Source organism: Myotis yumanensis, unplaced genomic scaffold (assembly GCF_028538775.1).
Source record: "Myotis yumanensis isolate MYYU_CA2020_CCGP unplaced genomic scaffold, mMyoYum1.0.hap1 SCAF_4, whole genome shotgun sequence".
Taxonomy (NCBI): domain Eukaryota; kingdom Metazoa; phylum Chordata; class Mammalia; order Chiroptera; family Vespertilionidae; genus Myotis; species Myotis yumanensis.
Window position 1 is genome coordinate 89,929,697 of NW_027223755.1, and position 20,012 is coordinate 89,949,708.

The 20,012-nt window shown below is 44.8% G+C and overlaps 1 protein-coding gene across 4 annotated transcripts in view; it reads left to right on the forward strand.

The window, feature by feature from the left end:
• The window catches only part of MARF1 (meiosis regulator and mRNA stability factor 1), a 44,074-nt gene that overhangs the window by 15,784 nt on the left and 8,278 nt on the right, over window positions 1-20,012 (forward strand). For all 4 annotated transcript variants that reach the window (XM_070412928.1, XM_070412929.1, XM_070412930.1 and 1 more), the window contains exons 11-22: window positions 537-678; window positions 1,378-1,556; window positions 2,801-2,881; window positions 5,844-6,080; window positions 6,174-6,293; window positions 6,962-7,137; window positions 11,668-11,888; window positions 12,621-12,763; window positions 12,904-13,037; window positions 13,812-14,014; window positions 15,043-15,270; window positions 18,470-18,700. In XM_070412928.1, coding sequence (XP_070269029.1) covers window positions 537-678; window positions 1,378-1,556; window positions 2,801-2,881; window positions 5,844-6,080; window positions 6,174-6,293; window positions 6,962-7,137; window positions 11,668-11,888; window positions 12,621-12,763; window positions 12,904-13,037; window positions 13,812-14,014; window positions 15,043-15,270; window positions 18,470-18,700 — 2,095 coding nt within the window. The remainder of the gene's footprint in view (window positions 1-536; window positions 679-1,377; window positions 1,557-2,800; window positions 2,882-5,843; window positions 6,081-6,173; window positions 6,294-6,961; window positions 7,138-11,667; window positions 11,889-12,620; window positions 12,764-12,903; window positions 13,038-13,811; window positions 14,015-15,042; window positions 15,271-18,469; window positions 18,701-20,012) is intronic.

Genomic DNA, 20,012 nt, shown 5'->3' on the forward strand with positions numbered 1-20,012 from the left:
CTTGAGTCCGCAGGCTGACGCTCTATCCACTGAGCCAAACCAGTTAGGGCTATAATTACATTTTAAAATGTACACAAAACTTCTTTTTCTTACATGGGGAAGGAATGGAACATATGAGTAAGAATATCTAGCTTTTTCAAAGCTAGGGGTGGTTAAAGGACTTATATTGGTTATCACAAGCTAAAGCTAATTTCCTAAGAATAAATGGTCAAAGTGGAAAATTAATTCATTAGGTCTGCCTGTAATTTCTGCCTTTAGCTTTGAATTATCCAATGAAAGAATATTTTATATTAAATAATTCACTGGTTATTAATATGGGGTCAACAGGTAGTACTTTTGACAATATATGTGGAAGACAAAAACACATTTGAAAACCAAATTGCATTGTGGCAAGCTCTGTCTATATATAGTTTCAAAGAAAGCCTAAATTATATAAACTAAATAGAATGCCATCTTAAAAAAATAATCTCACTATCTGTCGTAAGCAGGAGTATGTCTCCAACACTTTTAAACAGAATGTCCCCTCTTGCTTTCAGTGTTGCAAATTCAAGCATTGGTGCCGACTGCCCAGACCCATTTGCAAATGGTGCTGATATCCAGATCAGTAACATAGACTACAGAGTATCCCGGAAGGAGCTACAGCAGCTCATACAGGAAGCATTTTCTAGGCATGGCAAGGTAATCTCTCACTCTTGTTCTTGCCTTTGTCTTACCCTTTGCTGACATTTCAAATTGAGATAACTTAATTCAACACTCATAACCATAGCCAGGATATGTGTTACCGAACGAGCTCGAGCTCCTTCCTTTGGTCTGCTCTTAGTGGTGCCATCCATCCAGTTTTTAGGACCCAGCCCCAGAGAGCAAGAAGCCTAGCAGAGAAGCATTTGTGGTCATGGGCAGGGATTTAAAATGGCACTTTAGGAAATAAAACATTGATGGGTTTTAGTTGCCTCTGGCTGCTAAAATCTAGAAATAGGATTCTTAAATAATGTTGGCTGTTTTTTGGTAATATTTTACTGTATCTAATTCAGTTTTTAGGTGGAGTGTGCTAAAATTACACACCTTTCCTGGTTCTTAAAATGGCTATGTCCCAGGTTTTTTGCAGGGTCGAGAGAAGACTCCTAAACACCCCCTGCTTGTGTTGGCCTCTGAGCTTGCATCACAGAGCTGTGCGTGCCAGAGCACACAGGCAGGTCAGACCAGTGTCACGTCCCTGAAGGTCACCTACCTTGGGTCACTTAGGTTCTAGTTGGCTGAAGTGCAGAATATAGACAAGTTTCCTCACTTCACTGAAGTCCACAAATGTGTCCCTTAATGATTCACCTTCGATGTTTAAATTAGAAGACATAGCATCTGTTTTCTTTCTCACTGCTGTAGGTGAAGAGTGTGGAGCTCAGCCCCCACACAGATTATCAGCTCAGGGCTGTTGTTCAAATGGAAAACTTACAAGAAGCAATCAGTGCGGTGAATACCCTCCACAGATACAAAATTGGCAGTAAGAAGATCCTGGTCTCACTTGCCACAGGAGCTGCTAATAAATCACTCTCTTTACTGAGGTAAAAACCCAAACAAGCCATTTATTTCAGGAAATAACATTTTGGCCCTGAAATAATTTTATAAATAATAAAAATAGATTTTAGCGCAATCCCAAACTGTTGTGGTAATTACCTATGCAGTAATGCTTATTCTAAATTGATAGAGTTAGAAGTAAACTAGAAATTAGAAAAGGTAAATTAGAAATAAGCTAAATAGAATAATTTGACTCTTGTTCAAGTCATTAACCAAAAGTGAAGCACACCTAAATTTGGCAGGCACTTAAAAGTGAAATGATATGCCACATATCCAGACAGCTTCTAAAAATAGTAGACCTTGACAATAAAAGTTTATGAGCCTGGAAAGTGAAATATTATTTTTCAAATCTTAGTAGAAGGTGGATTAATCTGTAGAGGGTAGATCTACAAGCTCTCAACTGCAGATATATCCATAATGTTAAATAGACACCCAGCCCTGTAATTCTCATTACTACTATATTAATCTTAGGAATCTGGTGATGGTTTTATTGAGAATAAGCTTTGATTCTTCTTTGGCTCTCACTGTTTGGAGTATAGTAAAACAGGACTCACTCCTGAATATCTGTTTGGAGTCTCAAAGATCTTTTCTATGATGTACATTTTATTATTGTAAATTGTTTCTCTTTCCCCTCTCTCTCCCAAGAATAAAAATAATACTCATGGAAGAAAATTTGGAAAGTTCAGAAACAGAAGAAGCAAAGGGGGGGACGGGGGCGGGGGATGGGGAGTCATCCATAATCCTATGGCTCAAAGCCATTCACTCTTAACAGTTTGGCTTTTGTTTTCCCTTTGAGCATTTTTGGTGCCTTTTTGTTTTTTAAAACCATATTAGAAATGATATCATATTTAATTGTATCTTTAACTACAGGAATTCTACTCCCATATCTCTAACATATGAACCACAGTGTAGCAGGAGATCAAGCTATTCTGCCTTTTGCTCTGAATTAACAAGATGCTTGTCTTACTGAGTCAGGGTCTTTCTGATACACAGGTAGAAAGCTTTATGCTTGAGTCAGAGGAAAATCCCAGTGTGACTTAATATTTTTTAATTGCCTTGTCCCTAAAGTCCTTTCCTCAGATTTTTCTGGAAAATAAACTCTGACATACCAGAAACTGATAAATTTATTTTGTATATACATTATGTTAATCAATTTTAAAGTACAACTTAGAAATCATCTGTTGATTTCCAACAGCATTTATTCTCTAATGATTAAGATTTTGTCTTACAGTGGAGAAACCATGTCTATTCTTCAGGACGCTCCTGCCTGTTGTCTGCCTCTTTTAAAATTTACAGATATCTATGAAAAAAAGTAAGTTAGGCTTATTTCTTCATTGATCTAATCCATACTGATTCATGACTTCCAAAATTCCAATATTGATTGGTGATTGGGATAAAACTCTTAAGGAACTTGCAGCCTGATGGAGGAAATGAGACAAAGAGAGTGATGTTCAAATTTACATTTTGATTTTTTAAAAAATCTTTATTGTTGACAGTATTACATAGGTCCTCCTTTCCCCCCCCTCCATAAACCTCTTCCAGCCTGCTCCCATCCTCTCCCCACCCCCAGGCCCTCACCATCCATTTGTCTATGTCCATGAGTTATGCATATATGCATACAAGTTCATTGGTTGATCTCTTCCCACTCACCCTCCCCTGCCTTCTCTCTTGATTTTAGCATACTTTTTTTTTTTTATCCTCACTGGAGGATATGTTTTCTTTTGTTGTTTTTTAAAAATATATTTTTATTGATTTCATAAAGGAAGGGTGAGGGAGAGGGGCATAGAAACATCAGTGATGAGAGAGAATCATTGATTGGCTGCTTCCTGCACAACCCACACTGGGGATCGAGCCCACAATCCGGGCATGTGCCCTGACTGGGAATCAAACCCTGACCTCCTGGTTCATAGGTTGATGCTCAAACACTGAGCCACACTGGCTGTGCTAGAGGATATGTTTTTATTGTTTTTGTGGGGGTTTTTTAAGAGAGAAACAGAGACAGACATCATAGATGTAGGAGAGAAACATTGATAGGTTGCCTCTGGTACACTCCTGACTAGGGAGTTGAACCTGCAACGTAGGTATGTGCCCTGACCGGGAATTGAACCCACAACCTTTTGGTATACAGGCTGACACCCCAATTAGTTGAGCCACCCGACCAGGGCTTAACATGCATCTTTAAAATTTTTTTTACTTTTAGCAAATTTAATCTCATTGCCCAAAACAGTACTTTCTTTTTTTTTTTTTTAACTGGCCAGTTTTATTATTTATTGAGTGAACAATTTTGAGCATCTTCTAGACTGTAAGCTCCAGGACGACAAGGGCAAAATCTGACCCAACAAGGTATCTTTGATACCCAGCACATAATAGATGCTCAACAAATATCAGTAGAGTGAAAGGCTGAGGCTCTGTGGACAGTGCTGAGCTGGGTAGACAGAGCCTTGGTCCTTGAGGAGCTTATGTCTGGAAGGAAAGGAAAAACACATTATTACATAGAACAAAAAAACTGACATTAAAAGGAAAATGTTTTGAGGATACAGAGGATGGAAAGAACAGGAGCTTGACCGTTTATGTGGATAATGGGAACCCTGGAGTACTGGAGGAGTGAGGTGAGGGGAGACGTGTGGTGGCAGGAACCATACTCCAGGCAGACTCTTCTGGTGACAGTCATGTCTAAGATGAAATGAACAGGAGAGGGGTGGAGACGAAGAGGGGAGAGTGCTGCAGCAGTCCCTGTTCTGAGCAGATGCTGTTGGAACAGAAGGAACCAGATAGCACAGTAGTTTCAATTGTCAGTAAGACAGGACTTGGTAACTAGTTTTAAATAGCAGGCAAGGTAAAAAGTAGAGGTCAATTTGATTCAGAGGCTTTTCTGTACTGGATAGCTGGGAGGATGGTTGCATAGTTAAACTAGAAATAGGGAAATAAAACATGTTCAAGAGGTACAAGTTTTTTATCTTGGTTTTGGACATACAAGTTTTAGGGAGCTATTGGAATATCTGGTCAAGAGTTCGATTCATCCTCTGCACATTTGGAGGATCCCTTGGGAAAGAAGTCGTCTTCCAGAAAGGACAAATATTTGCCTAAAGATGATCATGAAAGACATGGGAGCATATAAAACTAGAGAAGAGGGAGGAGAAACAGAAGGGCAGAACTGGGAGAAATGCCACTAAGGACAGGAAGTGGGGGAGAGCTCAAAGGTGAGAGTGTTACCAGGAGGTAGGGGTGGCCTGCAACATTGAGGGCACTGAGGCAGTTGTGTGAGGTTTGGGGAAGAGAAGGAGTCCACTGGTGGCGTGAGAGACATCTCTGAAGCATCCTGTGGATAAAATCCTGGAGAGAACAGTTGGCAGACTGGATGGTGAAACAAGAGAAGCAAATCCAGAGAGGCCAGCTGTCTTCATTATTGGGAAGACAAGAGCGTGTGAGATAGAGTGAGAGCAGGAGAATGTGCTTCTACAGGAGCAGAACAATAGGAGTGAGGGGATGAAGATACGAGACTGGCTTTGGTAGAGGAGAAATATGAGCATCTGTGTAGGGAACTGGGAAGAAACCATTGGAGCAGCTCTCATTTAATGAACACTTACTATGTGCCAAGCTCTCATACAGAATCACATTTTATCCTCATATCAATACTGTGAGGTAGGTATTGTCACTTATTTTACATATGGGAAAACGGGGGTCCAGAGTGGTTGTGTAACTTGACTATGGTCATACAGCTTGAGTCAGGATATGAGCTCAAATCTACCTGCCCTGATTCAGAGTCTGTGCATTTAAGCTCCAAGTATGAAAGACACATGTCAGGGGGAGGAGTTGAGGGGTCCAATCTTAGAGGAAGTATGAGTCATTAGGTTGAGGCATAGGTAAGGCAAGGTGGTAGCTGGAAAGGCGTATACGTCTTCTGGGGGAGCAGAGCAAAGATGTTGAGGGGTAATATAGAGGGATTTGAAGTGAAGGGGAGCCAAGTTGAAAGAGGTCGTATCAGATAGCTTTCCATTTCAGAAAATTAGGTGAGGCATTTACAGAAACTGCATGAGGGTTGGGGGCTAGCCACCAAATGATATAATCATACTGAGCAGTGAGCTGAGATGACTCAAAGGAGTGCAAGCATCACTGGTTCAATAGGGAATGAATTTATAGTAGAATTATTCCAGTTTTACTTTTGAAGAGACAGGCACTATTCTTGGTTGTAGCCCTTTACGTAAACAGGACAGGTGTTTTGTATAATCAGTGAAAGACATTCTAAGCCAGCATCTCTTTTTCCTTGCTTTTAGGTTTGGACACAAGTTGAATGTGTCAGATTTATATAAATTAACAGACACAGTCGCCATCCGTGAACATGGGAATGGAAGACTGGTGTGTCTCTTACCCAGCAGTCAAGCTCGACAGAGTCCCTTGGGGTCTTCCCAGTCCCATGATGGCTCCTCAACAAATGGCAGTCCAATTATATTTGAAGAGTTAGAATATCATGAGCCTGTCTGCAGACAGCATTGTTCCAATAAGGATTTCAGGTATAACATCCATTTTCCTTCAGAAATAATCCTTTTGTATAAGGTCATGGAATATCTCTTACAATTACCTTGCTACTGTTTTGTTTTCTGCAGTGAACACGAATTTGATCCAGACTGTTACCAGATTCCTTTTGTGATTCTCTCTTTGAAGATGTTTGGGCCCCAGGTTCATAGTCTTCTGCAGACACATGAGGGCACTGTGCCTTTATTAAGGTGAACAAACATGTCAAAACCATTGTGACAGGATACCTTAGTTCTCTTTATAGAAAATCTCTCTCTCTCTGTCCACACCTCTCCCCAAGAAAGTGTCCTTAGCCTCGTAGTCAGTTAAAATATATCTGAAATGGGTCCATTCACTCAGTATTTCAAAAGAAAATGTTTGTGCTGAATTTTGGAAACATGAGTAGGGCAGTTTCCTTTCTACAGAGAAGAGATGATTATAAGTGCTATAATAGAAGTATGCACAAGTGCTATGAGGGTACACATTAAGCTCAAACAGTTACAGATTTCAAAATTTGAGAGGTAAAAGTATTCTTCATAAGTTCATTTAACCACACCATTGGTCATCTGGTGAACAACACAGGTCAGCACAGGACTAAGTTGCCTTAAGGCCTGTAGTACATTAAAGCAAATGAATAACTGACTTGGAATCCAGTTGCCTTATTTGTAACCCCCTCTGCTGGAAAACTGTTCAGGAATTTCTATTACCATCAGAATGCATCAAAGAGGTCAGTTCCACCGTGATTGACTCCCAGTGACCTTAATTTTAACTCCAAACCCAGATTGTGGGCATTTAAATTATTAATGGATACATTAAAATAAAGTCTTCTGTTTAGCGGGTGCTTTACTTTTCCATGATATTAATTGGCCCTTTTTTTCAGCTTTCCAGATTGTTATGCTGCAGAGTTTGGTGAACTAGAAGTATTGCCAGAAAACCGAGGGGCTGTTCCCTTAGAACACCTCATCACCTGTGTTCCAGGTGTAAACATTGCCACTGCACAGAATGGCATCAAGGTAGTGAAATGGATTCACAACAAGCCCCCTCCTCCAAACACAGGTAGGTGTCTGGTGTTTGGTCCTCTGAGCCCCATCTGTGGCGAGAGAAGACTATTGGCTTTTATCTTAAACAAATATAAAGGACCCCGGGTATCTCCTTTGATCTTTCATAAAAGGGCTCTCTACTAGTAAAGTGCAAAGGTTTGGCAGAACTAAATTTTTTGAAAGTACCAGCATAAATTATGTTAAAAATTTAAAACCCAAATTCCACAGTAACAAATCTACTTACCTACCTAATTTGGGGAAGCTTTTCAACTTGTCAATTGACTTGTCCTTTTAAAAATAATTTCAAGTATTTGAAGGAAATATCTCTGAATGCAGATTTACCTTTGAAATTAATTTAGCTTGACATTTCTGACTTTGATAAATGTGAAAACAGATTTAACTTTAAAGGACCAGGGCATTTGGACCTAGATTTGGGTGTGTTCCTGAGTTCTAGACATTCCCTGAGTTGCAGGTGTCTAATCCTGCTACCTGTGAACACTAAGTTGTTGCCTTTATACCTCTACTTCCTTCTCTGTGGCCCTCAGTACTTCCTCCTTTTCTCCCCTGACCTCCCCCTGCCCTTATGAAGAAAGGTATGGGTAACCAGGGAGCTCTATACCAAAGCTTCTTACCCACCTCCTGCCTTTCACCTCAGTCCTAGACCACTCTGGGTTCCATATGTTATACTGTTAAAACTTCTCAATTACACAAACATTCAAAATAAGTGCAAAAACCAGTCATGCTAGTTTTACATTCTTGCTTTCCATGGTTTCTTAGGCAATATTCTCAGCCTCTTTATGCATTAACTAGAGGCTCGGTGCACAGATTAGTGCACTGGTGGGGGGGTGTGGCCTGTGGGGATCAGCCCATTGCGGGAGCAGCCGCTCATCCCAGTCATCTGAGCAGCTGTGGATCCGCCCTCTGAGTGGCTGCTCCTGCTCTGGGAGCGCTGCATATCCCGGTCAGCCGAGAGGCACTCCGACTGTGGGAGCAAACCCACCACCAGGGACAGCTCCTGTGTTGAGCACCTGCCCCCAGTGGTCAGTGTGCGCCATAGCGACTGGTTGACCGGTCATTTTGGTCGTTCCTCCGTTCGGTTGCTGGGCTTTTATATATATACTAGAGGCCCGGTGCATGAAATCCATGCACTGGGGATGGGTGGGGGCCCAGCATGTGCCCTCTTGCAGTCCGGGACCCCTCCCTCGTTACTGCCCACCTGCTTGCTGCTTCCTACCGCTCGGCTTGCTGCTCCTTAGTGCTGCCACGAAGGCCTTGGGTCTGCTGGGTGCCGGGCCTGCGGGTTTGTGTCTCTGATACCCCCAGCAGCCCCAGCACCTTGATGGTGGGGCTGGGGGCTGCGGGTCTTTGATCAGGGCCCCAGCAGCCCCAGCACCAAGGTGGTGGGCCTTGGGGCTGCTGGGTACAGGCCCCCCGCTGCGTGTTTGTGTCTTCTCTCAGGCCCCCAGCAGCCCCACCACCACCTAAATAACTTAAGGGAAACTTTATTTAGTCTTCTTTTAAAAGCAATCTAGTTTAAAAATGAGTTGCAGTTAAGACAGAACAAAGAACATGGTACCTAAGAGTGAGATAGACTGACAGAGGAGAGGCTGGGCACTGGTCAGGGGCTTACATGCCAACTGTTCTCCACCTGGGAAATGATGTAAAATCAGTTTCTTTAGTTTTCTGCTTAATGGTCTTCTCCAGCACTGAGGTCAGAGGAGCCGCCTTCCAGCCCCCACGCTGCTTCTCAGAGCCGGAAATTTCGCCATAGGCCTCTGCCTAGGACAGGACCTCTGCACCCCCAGGGTGCATAAACACACAGGGCTTCCATTAGGCTCCGCTGATCCCAAGCCGGGAGGCCTCTCGGCTCCGCTGATCCAGGGGCCGAGAGGCATCTCGGCTCCACTGATCCCGGGCCGGGAGGCCTCTTGGCTCCTCTGATCCCAGGGCCCTGAGGCCTCTCAGCTCCACTGATTCCGGGGCCCTGAGGCCTCACGGCTCCGCTGATTCCGGGGCCCTGAGGCCTCTCGGCTCCGCTGATCCCGGCCCGGGAGGCCTCCCGGCTCTGCTGATCCCCGGGCAGTGAGGCCTCTCTGCTCTGCGGCTTCAGGGCTGTTTGGCTTCCCTCTACCGCTTGGAGCCTGAGTATGCAAATTAACCGCCATCTTTTAGCTTCTATAATTGAAACATTGTATCTTTTGGAGCTGTTGCTTCAGGAGCTCAGAGTCCCGCAGCCACAGGCAGGAACCTTGGTTTCCTCTATCGCTGGGTCAACCAAGCATCCTGTTCTCAGCTGCCTGCTGCCATCTTGGCTGGCAGTTAATTTGCATATCGCCCTTATTAGCCAATGGGAAGGGTAGCGGAGTGACACCAATTTGCATGTTTCTCTTTTATTAGTGTAGACTAGAGGCCCGGTGCACAAAAATCTGTGCACTCGGGGGGCAGGGGGAGGGGGGTCCTCCAGCCCGGCCTGTGCCCTCTTGCAGTCTGGGACCCCTCGGGAGATAACGACCTGCTGGCTTAGGCCTGCTCCCGGGTGGCAGAGGGCAGGCCCAATCCCTAAGTGCAGCCCCTGGTCAGGCTCAGAGCAGGGCCGATTGGGGAGTTGGGATGCTGCCCCGTCATGCACAGAGCAGGGCGGATCGGGAGGTTGAGATGCCACCCTCAGTCACGCTCAGGGTAGGGCCGATTGGGGGGTTGGGGCACCGCCCCCTGTCACACTCAAGGCAGGGTCGATGGGGAGGTTGCGGCGCCACCCCCTGTCGCGCACAGAGCAGGGCCGATCAGGGGGTTGGGGCGCTGTCCCCTGTCACTCACGGAGCAGGGCCAATCAGGGGGTTGGGGCGCTGTCCCCTGTCACTCACAGAGCAGGGCCCATCAGGGGGGTTGGGGCTCCATACCCTGTCACACACAGAGCAGGGTCAATCAGGGTTGGGGAGCTCCCCCCTGTCACTCACAGAGTAGGGCCGATAGGGGAGCTGGGGCACCGCCCCCGTCACACACAGAGCAGGGCAGATCAGGGGGTTGGGGCGCTGCACCCTGTCACATTCAGGGCAGGGCCAATGGGGAGGTTATGGCTCTACCCTGTCACACACAGAGCAAGGCCCGTGGAGGGGGGTTGGGGGGCCACCCTCTATCACCCACAGAACAGGGCCAATCAGGGGGTTGGGGCGCCACCACTGTCACACTCGGGGCAGGGCCGATGGAGAGGTTATGGCTCTACCCTGTCACACACAGAGCGGGGCCCGTGGGGGGGGGGGGGGGCGGGCGCCGCACCCTGTCACACACAGAGCAGGGCTGATCAGGGGGTTGTGGCCCCGCCCCCTGTCACACACAGAGCCGCAGGGCCATCAGGGGATGGGGGAGCTCCCCCCTATCAGGCACAGAGCAGGGCTGATCAGGGGGTTGGGGTGCCTTCCCCTGTCACGAACAGAGCAGGGCAGATAGGGAGGTTGTGGCCCCGCCCCCTGTCACACACAGAGCTGCAGGGCGATCAGGGGGTTTGGGCGCTGCCCCCTGTCACGCTGATCCTGGTGCCGGGAGCCTCACTGCTCCGCTGATCCCAGTGCCGGGAGGCATATTACCCTTTTACTATATAGAATAGAGGTCTGGTGCATGGGTGGGGGCCGGCTGGTTTGCCCTGAAGGGTGTCCTGGATCTGGGTGGGGGTCCCCACTGGGGTGCCTGGCCAGTCTGGATGAAGGGCTGAGGGCTGTTTTCCGGCTGGCGAGTGACTAAAGCTTCCAACCGCTCCTTGTTTTCTTGTTGTTTTTTTTTTTTATTCTGGGCCAGCTTTAGCTCTGAGGCCTCGCTGCTGAAAACATCGATACAATGTTTTTGGTCCGGCTGGCTTTCAGTCCGGCTGGTTTCTGGAGTTTTGTTTAGCTTCTTATTTGCAACATAGTACATAGTTGCTTAGACTTGCAGCTGAGAGGCCGGCAAGTGAGGTGGGGAACGTTGGAGTCTGCATCAAGCAAGCCTCATGTTCGCTTCCAGCTGCCTGGCTGCTGGCCGCCATCTTTGCTGACAGTTAATTTGCATATACTCACTGATTAGCCAATGAAAAGGATAGCGGTCGTACGCTAATTACCATGTTTCTCTTTTATTAGTGTAGATAGATTAGGCTCTTCTGGGCTACCTGCTTGATGACCATTTATAACTGTGTTCCTGTGGGAAAGTATGTTCCATGTGACCAAATTACAATTGGATCTTTGAAATACAACCACCTTATAAACTGGAAACTTCTTTTGTATTTTCACTTATGCTTTTAGTTAACACTGGTGAACTATTCTCTGCTTTGGCAACTTGACTTCGAGAAGTAGTGGGAAAGCCTTTGCCAGCCCATAAATAAGTGGGGCTAGCCTGTTAATTATTTGGGACTTGGGTGTAGAAACTGTGAGGTAAAGCAAGCAGCTAGTAGGTCTCATTTGCTTGGTCATGACTGAGCTCAAGCAAGGGAATCCAAGGTTAGTTACCTTCCTCTTCCAGCCGATGAAGTCATGCTTCATGTCTTAATGTATGTTCTTTTTTTCTCCCCACTATCTAGACCCTTGGCTTCTGCGGTCTAAAAGTCCTGTAGGTAACCCCCAGCTGATCCAGTTCAGTAGAGAAGTGATTGACTTACTGAAGAGCCAACCATCCTGTATCATGCGAATTAGTAATTTCATCCCATCCTATCACCACCATTTTGCAAAGCAATGCCGGGTGTCAGACTATGGATATTCCAAGCTGATTGAATTATTAGAAGCAGTGCCTCATGTGTTGCAGGTAAGGAATGCTAAGGGATTATTGGTTAAAGATGGGGATATTCCTCCATGACTTTGGCTACCTCAGCCAAAGAACCAGTATAGCTGGTATCCTGATTAATTCCTCAGAAGTCAGTCCAGAGCAAAACATCTTGTATAAGCTTTCTTTAGAGTGCAGAAAACATACACAGGGTGGCTTAAGTTTTTAGAAAGCTACAAGCTTCCAATTTAAAGTCCTTAGAGCACTGAGGGTTATTTTCCTTCTAATTTCTATGGACTGGCCTTCCCGCTAGCACATATCTCTCCAAAAGTGTTCACTGTTACATGGGAACTGCTATGAACATGGGCTTACCTTTCTTATAAATGAGTTGAAGACAGTTACTACCTGGAGCCTACCATTGATTCCTAAAAAAGTCCTTGCCTGTTCATTTATAGTATTATAATAATAAAATGGCCTAAAAAGCTTTAGCTGTCCTTTAGAGACAAAATTATTCACCCAGACTGATACCATGCTTTTTGTTTCAGTACTCATGACTATTTTGAAGAGTGTGCAGGGCCAAAGAAAAGGTCCTAGGCCCGGAGCAGTTGTTCATTTTGGTTCACAGTTTGTTGCTCTACCTGTGTTTCCAAATGAAGATCTCATGCATAAAGGGAGTTGTCCTCTGAGGCAGTAACAGGGAGAAAAGCCAGAATTAAGAAAGTCAGTATCTGCCAAGGTTTTATAAGTATAAGTAATCCAGGTTTTGATTTGCAGATTCTCGGAATGGGCTCCAAACGTTTGTTGACCCTTACACACAGGGCCCAGGTGAAGCGCTTTACTCAGGATTTACTAAAACTTCTCAAATCCCAGGCCAGCAAACAGGTTGTTGTGAGAGAATTCTCTCAGGCTTATCATTGGTGAGTTGATGAGAATTTTTAAAAAATGAAAGCAAATATTTTAAAACACTTTTTTGAAGCATTCTTTTGGAAAACTTATAAAAGTTATTCTGTCAAGCCATATTTGTAATTGTTTACCTATTCCCATGGTTAAAATCTAGGTGTTTCTCAAAGGACTGGGAAGTCACCGAATATGGGGTCTGTGAGTTGATTGATATCGTATCGGAGATTCCAGACACAACCATCTGCCTGTCCCAACAAGATAATGAAATGGTGATTTGTATCCCCAAAAGAGGTATGTTGACTAGAAGAAAGAGATCTATCTAAATGGTTGTTTTAACATGGCATCATGGAAGAGATGCATCTTTCTCCCGCTTGTCCATGGTTCCCAAGATTCCATGGAAAGTACTGTGTGAAAGCGGCGGTTATGCAGTGGATCCAAGGCTCTTCAGAGTAGGTGGGACCACTTGTTGAGAAGAAAAGCAAGCTAGTGTTTTAGAATCCACCTGTCTCTTTAACTCTGAGCTACTTCACTATGCACGCTTGAAAAGGAAAGAAAACTCACATCAGTGTTTTGTTTTACTGTTGAGGTCTGAGAGATAAGAGAGAGAAATCTGCATATGGTCATGTTCTCCCACTATTATTCATCAGTGTTTTTCTTAACCTGGGCTCCTACACAGCACTGTATCCATGAAATCATTGCACTTCACAGCTATGGCAAGTAATGCCAGTCTTTCCTAGGTTACCTTTTCAAGTGTGTCATGCTCAGTATGGGGTTGGTGGGAGACAGGGGAGGGTGGCTAGAGAAATTATTTCTAGTTTATAAGATGAAGCTACATGGATGTGTATCTGTGTGTATGTGTATTTCATTGTACACAAAATAGCCTGACTTCCTGGTGTTTTGTGCTTGAATGAGTTTAAAAACCATCTGCAAAGAGAGAGGAGTGTCTGTTTTAGGTTGTGTGTGTTAGAAGGCAAAGATAAATGTAATCTGTGCATAGGACTAATAATATTAAGCACAAATGGGTAGAAGAAGGTTGTGACTTGTGTTTGTTTGTTTGTTTTAAAGAACGTACCCAGGATGAAATAGAAAGGACAAAACAGTTCTCCCAGGATGTGGTTGATTTGCTGAGGCACCAGCCCCATTTCCGGATGCCCTTTAATAAGTTCATCCCCTCTTACCATCACCACTTTGGCCGGCAGTGCAAACTCGCATACTATGGGTTTACCAAACTACTTGAACTTTTTGAAGCCATACCCAATATTCTACAAGTAAGTGAGAAGTTCTCCCCGCCCCCGCCCCCAGAGAAATAGGGAGCTATAAAATAGAATCAAAACTTGAAATATTTCTATCAGAGAAACTATATTGTTGGCTCATTAGTATTTAGTTTGTGGGTTCTTCCTTAAATATAGAAGTAAATTATTCCTCAAACTTGTGTTAGGGTAATTATTGAAAAAAGGGTTAGGCTTAGTGAAAAAAGGATTAACTACTTTTAAATTTTTAAGTTGGATATACTTTCATTAGCTCCAGACTTTTCAAATCTCTTATGGGGATGAGTACATAAAGCAATACAAATGCTTAGCTGGTTAGTCATTGGTAACTTAAACCAGACTTTTGTTGACTTTTATTAACATTACCATTTTCGACCCTCAAAGTGCATCTTACATTTTAAAAAATTTTGTGGTAAAGATACACATTACCTATAACTACTTAACTATTTTTAAATGTACAGTTCAGTTATCCTTTATAATAAAAGACTAATATGCAAATCGACTAAAAGGCAGAACAACCAGTCGTTATGACGCACACTGACCACCAGGGGGCAGATGCTCAATGCAGGAGCTGCCCCCTGGTGGTCAGTACACTCCCACAGGGGGAGTGCCACTCAGCCAGAAGCTGGGGTCACGGCTGGCGAGCGCAACAGCGGTGGCGGTAGCGCTAAGGATGTCTGACTGCCACCTTAGCCATCAGTCAGACATCCCTTGAGGGCTCGAGGGCTTGAGGGCTCGAGGGCTCCGGGACTGCGAGAGGGTGCAGGCCAGGCTGAGGGACACACACACACACACACACACACACACACCCAGTGCACACATTTCATGCACCAGACGTTTAGTGTTAAATATATTTACATTGTTGTGCAACCAAGTTTCAGAACTTTTTAATCTTGCAAAACTAAAACTATATTTATTATAGAACACCAAAGTGCTTTTTAGTTATTAACAAATTTTCAGGCTATTTAATTCCATGAATAATCGTAACTTTTTTGGTGTTCCTTTCCTCCTCCTGTGTGTTTTCCAAGGTTTTGGAATGTGGAGAAGAAAAAATCCTCACTTTGACGGAGGTAGAACGATTCAAAGCTCTAGCTGCCCAGTTTGTTAAACTCCTTCGGTCCCAAAAAGATAACTGCCTTATGATGTCAGATCTGCTCACAGAATACGCTAAGACTTTTGGTTACACGTTTCGTCTCCAAGACTATGATGTCAGCTCAGTTTCAGCTTTAACACAGAAGCTCTGCCATGTTGTGAAGGTAACGGATTTTTTCATGGGATAACACTTGTGGCATAATCTTCCTTGGGGCATTCACCTGTGCGTTAGCATTTCTGTAGGTACATGTTGCACTACTTAGTGCTTCACAGCTTACTCTGTATGTCATTAATACCTTGTGAGGTAATAGAAGATGACTTAGGTTTGGCAGTTTAGAGTTTTGGACTTGCCTTTGTGTGTTTATAAGTGGCCTTGTCAAAGTGATGTTGTCTTGAACTGATGAGGTCACTGTTTTATTGCAGGGTGTTTATTCCCAGTTGTGGCAGTCTCAGTACTGCTGGCCTGAAGTTGGATCAGTCTAAACAGATCTTCATCTCTGTTTGGGGGAGACTGTAATCACAAATCTCTTCTCCTTCCAAATTCTGACTCACTTAAGGACTAGGTGTAGGAGCAAGCTATCTGAGAATTATCTTTGTTGTTGGTAATGCTGGATTGGAGAGAGTACCTTCCTCCTCTTCCCTGCCCCGCACTGAACTGAGCCTCCCAGCCCTAGTTTTCAAGCTGCATCCACCCCAGAACCAAGAAAACTCCCTATAGGGAGGAAGAAATAGAAAGGAAAACACACCAAGTGGTGGCAGCCCCAGTCACAGGTCTGGAAGGAATCTGTTTATGTTCTTGGGTAGAGGAGGGAAAACCTTCCCTGAAGACAGACATAGCTGCGGGAGAGTGGGAAGAGCGCTAGGAGTAGGGAACATTGAAGGCCAAGGAGGAGGAATGGCCTGTGGCATCGCATGCTACTGAGAGGTCAAGGGACACAGGGGCTAATGTGACCCACGGACCTAGCTAAGTGAGCATGTTCGAGAGCTTCTGAGAGGGTCTACTTGAGAGAGAAGATAAATAGACAAAGGCGAGAAAGGGTGATGGATGAGGAGGCAGGAGTTGTGAGAGTTGTCATTCAGTGGAAGGAGAGACGGCCAAGATATATTTTTATTTTGATAAGAGGAAAGCGAGGTAGGGTGGATGCAGATATAGGTAAACTTGATGTTTGTCACCAGGAAAAGAAGGGGGTTATCTTCCAAGAGCTATTTTTCTGTCAAGTAGAAGGTGAGGGCAACTGCTTAGAGAGGGGAGAGCATGGAGAAGGTCTGAAATTGTCATGGCGGTAAGTGGAAGAGTGACCAGGAAATCAAACGGGTGCTGGGAGCATGGAGAACTCCCTGGAAGTCTGTGAAAATTGTGGCTGGGCTGCTCAGTGCAGCTCCAGGACAGCAGATAGTTGGGCTCAAGGTGAGACTTTGCCAGATGGGTACAACAGAAAGGCATGGACAGAGGAATTTAGAGTATTGACAGACTGCTAACTAGTGGCCCATCAATGCCAAGATGGATGAAAGAGGGGCGAAAACAGGAGTCATTGCTGGTGAAGTTGCAGAAGGATGAGAATCTCTTTGTCTTCTCCCACCCAGCATCTGCTCTAGGCTCCCATTTGCATGTAGGATGCATGGGAGGTTTGAATGAATTACTTTGGAAGTGGGCACTGACAGTATCCCAAGTGTGACCCTGGGGATGGGTGTCTGGAGTAGAATCAAGTAGAAGGATGTCATTGGAGATGAGAAATTAGAGGCACTGAAAGGCCATGGTGTGGGACAGGCTCCCGGGATGCTCAGTCACCCAGGACGACAGCAGTGGTGACCACAGACTGACGAATAAAGGTGAATGACTGGGAAGCTAGGCTGTGGAGGCGGGGACAGATGGGAAAGGCTACCCTAGCTCCACTCAATTCCCTGGGGAGCTTCTGGGAAATGCCAATGCCCGGATTTCACCGCTGCCTCTGAGATTCTTATGTAATTAGCCCGAGTGTGCTCTTAGCATTGGCATTTTTTATAAGCTGCCTGGGTGATTCTAATGTGTAGCCAGGGCTGCAAGTCAAGGGATGTATCTAAGTAGCATCAAAGGAGCAGGTTTGTTTTTTCCCTTGAAAGGCTGGAGTAGTAGTAATGGTCTGGGCATCTAAGAGATTACTTGAACTCCCCTGGTCATGTGATATGATTAATTAACCCTCACACCTGCAGAGGAAATGTGTAGTGTAAATCTCAAATTCAAAATCTTGATAAATGGAGTGGGGTGTCTACCCACCAGCCTTGGCCAAGGTGAACATTAGAAACATAGACACACTGGTATTGGGATGTCTCATCAAGTGCCACCCACCTCTCTCTGCCTCTGAGGATCCAAACCCCAGCGAGGCCCTGGCAGGTGTGTTTCAGTGGTTAGAGGGTCGGCCCACACACGGAAGGGTCACATGTTTGATTCCTGGTCAAGGGCACATGCCTAGGTTTTGGGTTCCAGCCCCAGCCCCAGTCGGGGCTCGTGTCTCTTTCACATCAACGTTTCTCTCCCCCTCCCCCCCCCCCCCTCTAAAAATCAGCTGGAAAGTCAGAAAAAAATGGGAAAACAGCTGTAGTAGTAAATATTGGTTTGCCTGCCAATGCCTAAGCAGTGTGTATACTGAAGCTCTGCCTATTTTAATTTCATTGAAGACTCAATTCACAGACTTGTTCACCCCTTCCCAGGACCCGTGGCTCTCAGTCACTAAATGCTTATTTCTTCACATGTTTCTTGGTCCCCATATGGTAATTTGTGTCTTTTTTGCAAGGTTTCCCTCCCAATGTGCTTAAAAACTGAAATCCTTTACCTTCTTGAGAATCTGAAAGAATGGAGACCTAGACATGTAGTCAGTCCTGAAAATGCCAACTTTTTGGCAAGTAACAATGGACTGGAATAATGCAGCTGGCCTTTTAGTTAGAGTGGACCTGGTAGTCCGAATAAGCCTTCTATCACCTCCCAGTCTAGCCCCTGGGACACATATGTGGGGTGAGTGGTGTCTGCAGAGCAGCACTGTGGAGTGTCGCCTGCAGTCTAACCACCTCCATCCCAGCACAGCAACACTTAATTCACAAGCTGGACCAGTGGATGCCAGCTGGCCAGTCTTGTCCCCTTCCCTTAGGGGGCAGTAGAAAGAATGTCCTAAGAGGGGGTGATATTGATGGAAGTTTCTGGTTATGGACAAGGAGGAAGGGAGAGAATAATTTCACTAGAAGCGTTGGTCTAGTGTCCTAAAGAAGCTGAAAACAAACCCAGTCTTTACTGCAATTTAAGAGAAAGATTTAGAGACTTTTCCTTATGGGTCCCATTAGCCAAATGAAACTAGCTGAGTTTGGATAAGTTTAAATTCTTGTTTTCCCCAGGTTACTGATACGGAATCTGGCAAACAGATCCAGCTGGTCAACCGCAAGTCCCTGCGCTCTCTCACTGCCCAGCTGCTGGTATTGTTGATGTCCTGGGAAGGAGCCACCTTTCTTTCGGTTGATGAGCTCAAGAGACATTATGAAGCTACTCACAGCACTCTTCTCAACCCCCTCGAATATGGGTTCATGACCCTGACCGAACTTCTGAAAAGTCTGCCTTACTTAGTTGAGGTATGAGTGCTAATGGTTCTTTAGGGCCATTGTAATGAAACTGTTGAGTTGGATATTTCTGGATTACCTAGTGTTCTAGATTAGAGGGTTTAGAGCTGAAAAGGGACCAAGTGGTCATTTTATAGTTGAACAAACAGAGGCAACCTACCCAAATGAGTGTCAAGCCAGGCCAAAAGCCCTGGCCTCCTGATTCTTGAACTGGGGAACTTTTGTCCTGCATTAGGCTGGATCAGGGGTCCTCAAACTATGGCCCGCGGGCCACATGCGGCCCGCCGAAAACATTTGTTTTTTTACTTCAAAATAAGATATGTGCAATGTGCATAGGAATTTGTTCATAGTTTTTTTTAAACTATAGTCTGAGGGACAGTGAACTGGCCCTCTGTTTAAAAAGTTTGAGGACCCCTGGGCTGGATTTTGCTACTGTACCTCTCTCTGAATTAGAGCGATTACATGGTGACTTCAGGTGACTTACCAGTCAGATACAGGTCAGAAAGGGAGATTGACTGGCTGGTCACCCAAGGCACCCTTTCAAGAATGGCACTTCCAAGATTAGAAGAATTGTTAGAGAATAAGGTCCTAGAAAAATTTATCAAAATTGACTGGAAATTAAAAATTAGACTATTAGCCACAAAAGAGACTTTAAATATCATTGAAATTTTGCCACTGAAAAAGGCACCAGGACCAGATGGGTTAACAATTGGGTTTTAACCCTCAAAGAATGAACTTCTTAAAAAGTATTCTAGGCCACTTGTTGCAGAGCTCCCAATTTCATTTTATGAAGCCAAAATACCAAACTTGAATACCAAAAGCCTAATGTGGTCACTCAAAAGAAAGTGAGTCTAAATAGGATATTAACCAATAAAATCCAAAAGTAACACACCATTGTTCTCATATAACCATGTGATCAATAATTAAAAAATTAAAGATATTGACAGAAAATTTCTCCTTGGCCAAACTTCCTTCAGGCTCCCCTGAGCAGCCTTCTAGACCAGCGGTCACCAACCTTTCGGACCTCATGGACTAACAGTGGTCTGCGGACCACCAGTTGGTGACTGCTGTTTTAGACTAGACCTTAACCTTGGATGTCAGTTAGGAATTTTCCATTCACCAACAGCCTCCCTCCTCCCTTGGCTATAAATCCCCATTTTTCTTTCTTATATAGTTGACCCTTAAACAACATGGAGAACTGGGGCATCACCCCCACATAGTCGAACATCATGTATAATGTTTGACTCCCCAAAGACTTCCATTGTCCCCGGTATCCACAGGGGATTGGTTCCCAGACTCCCTCGGATTCCCAAATCCACAGATG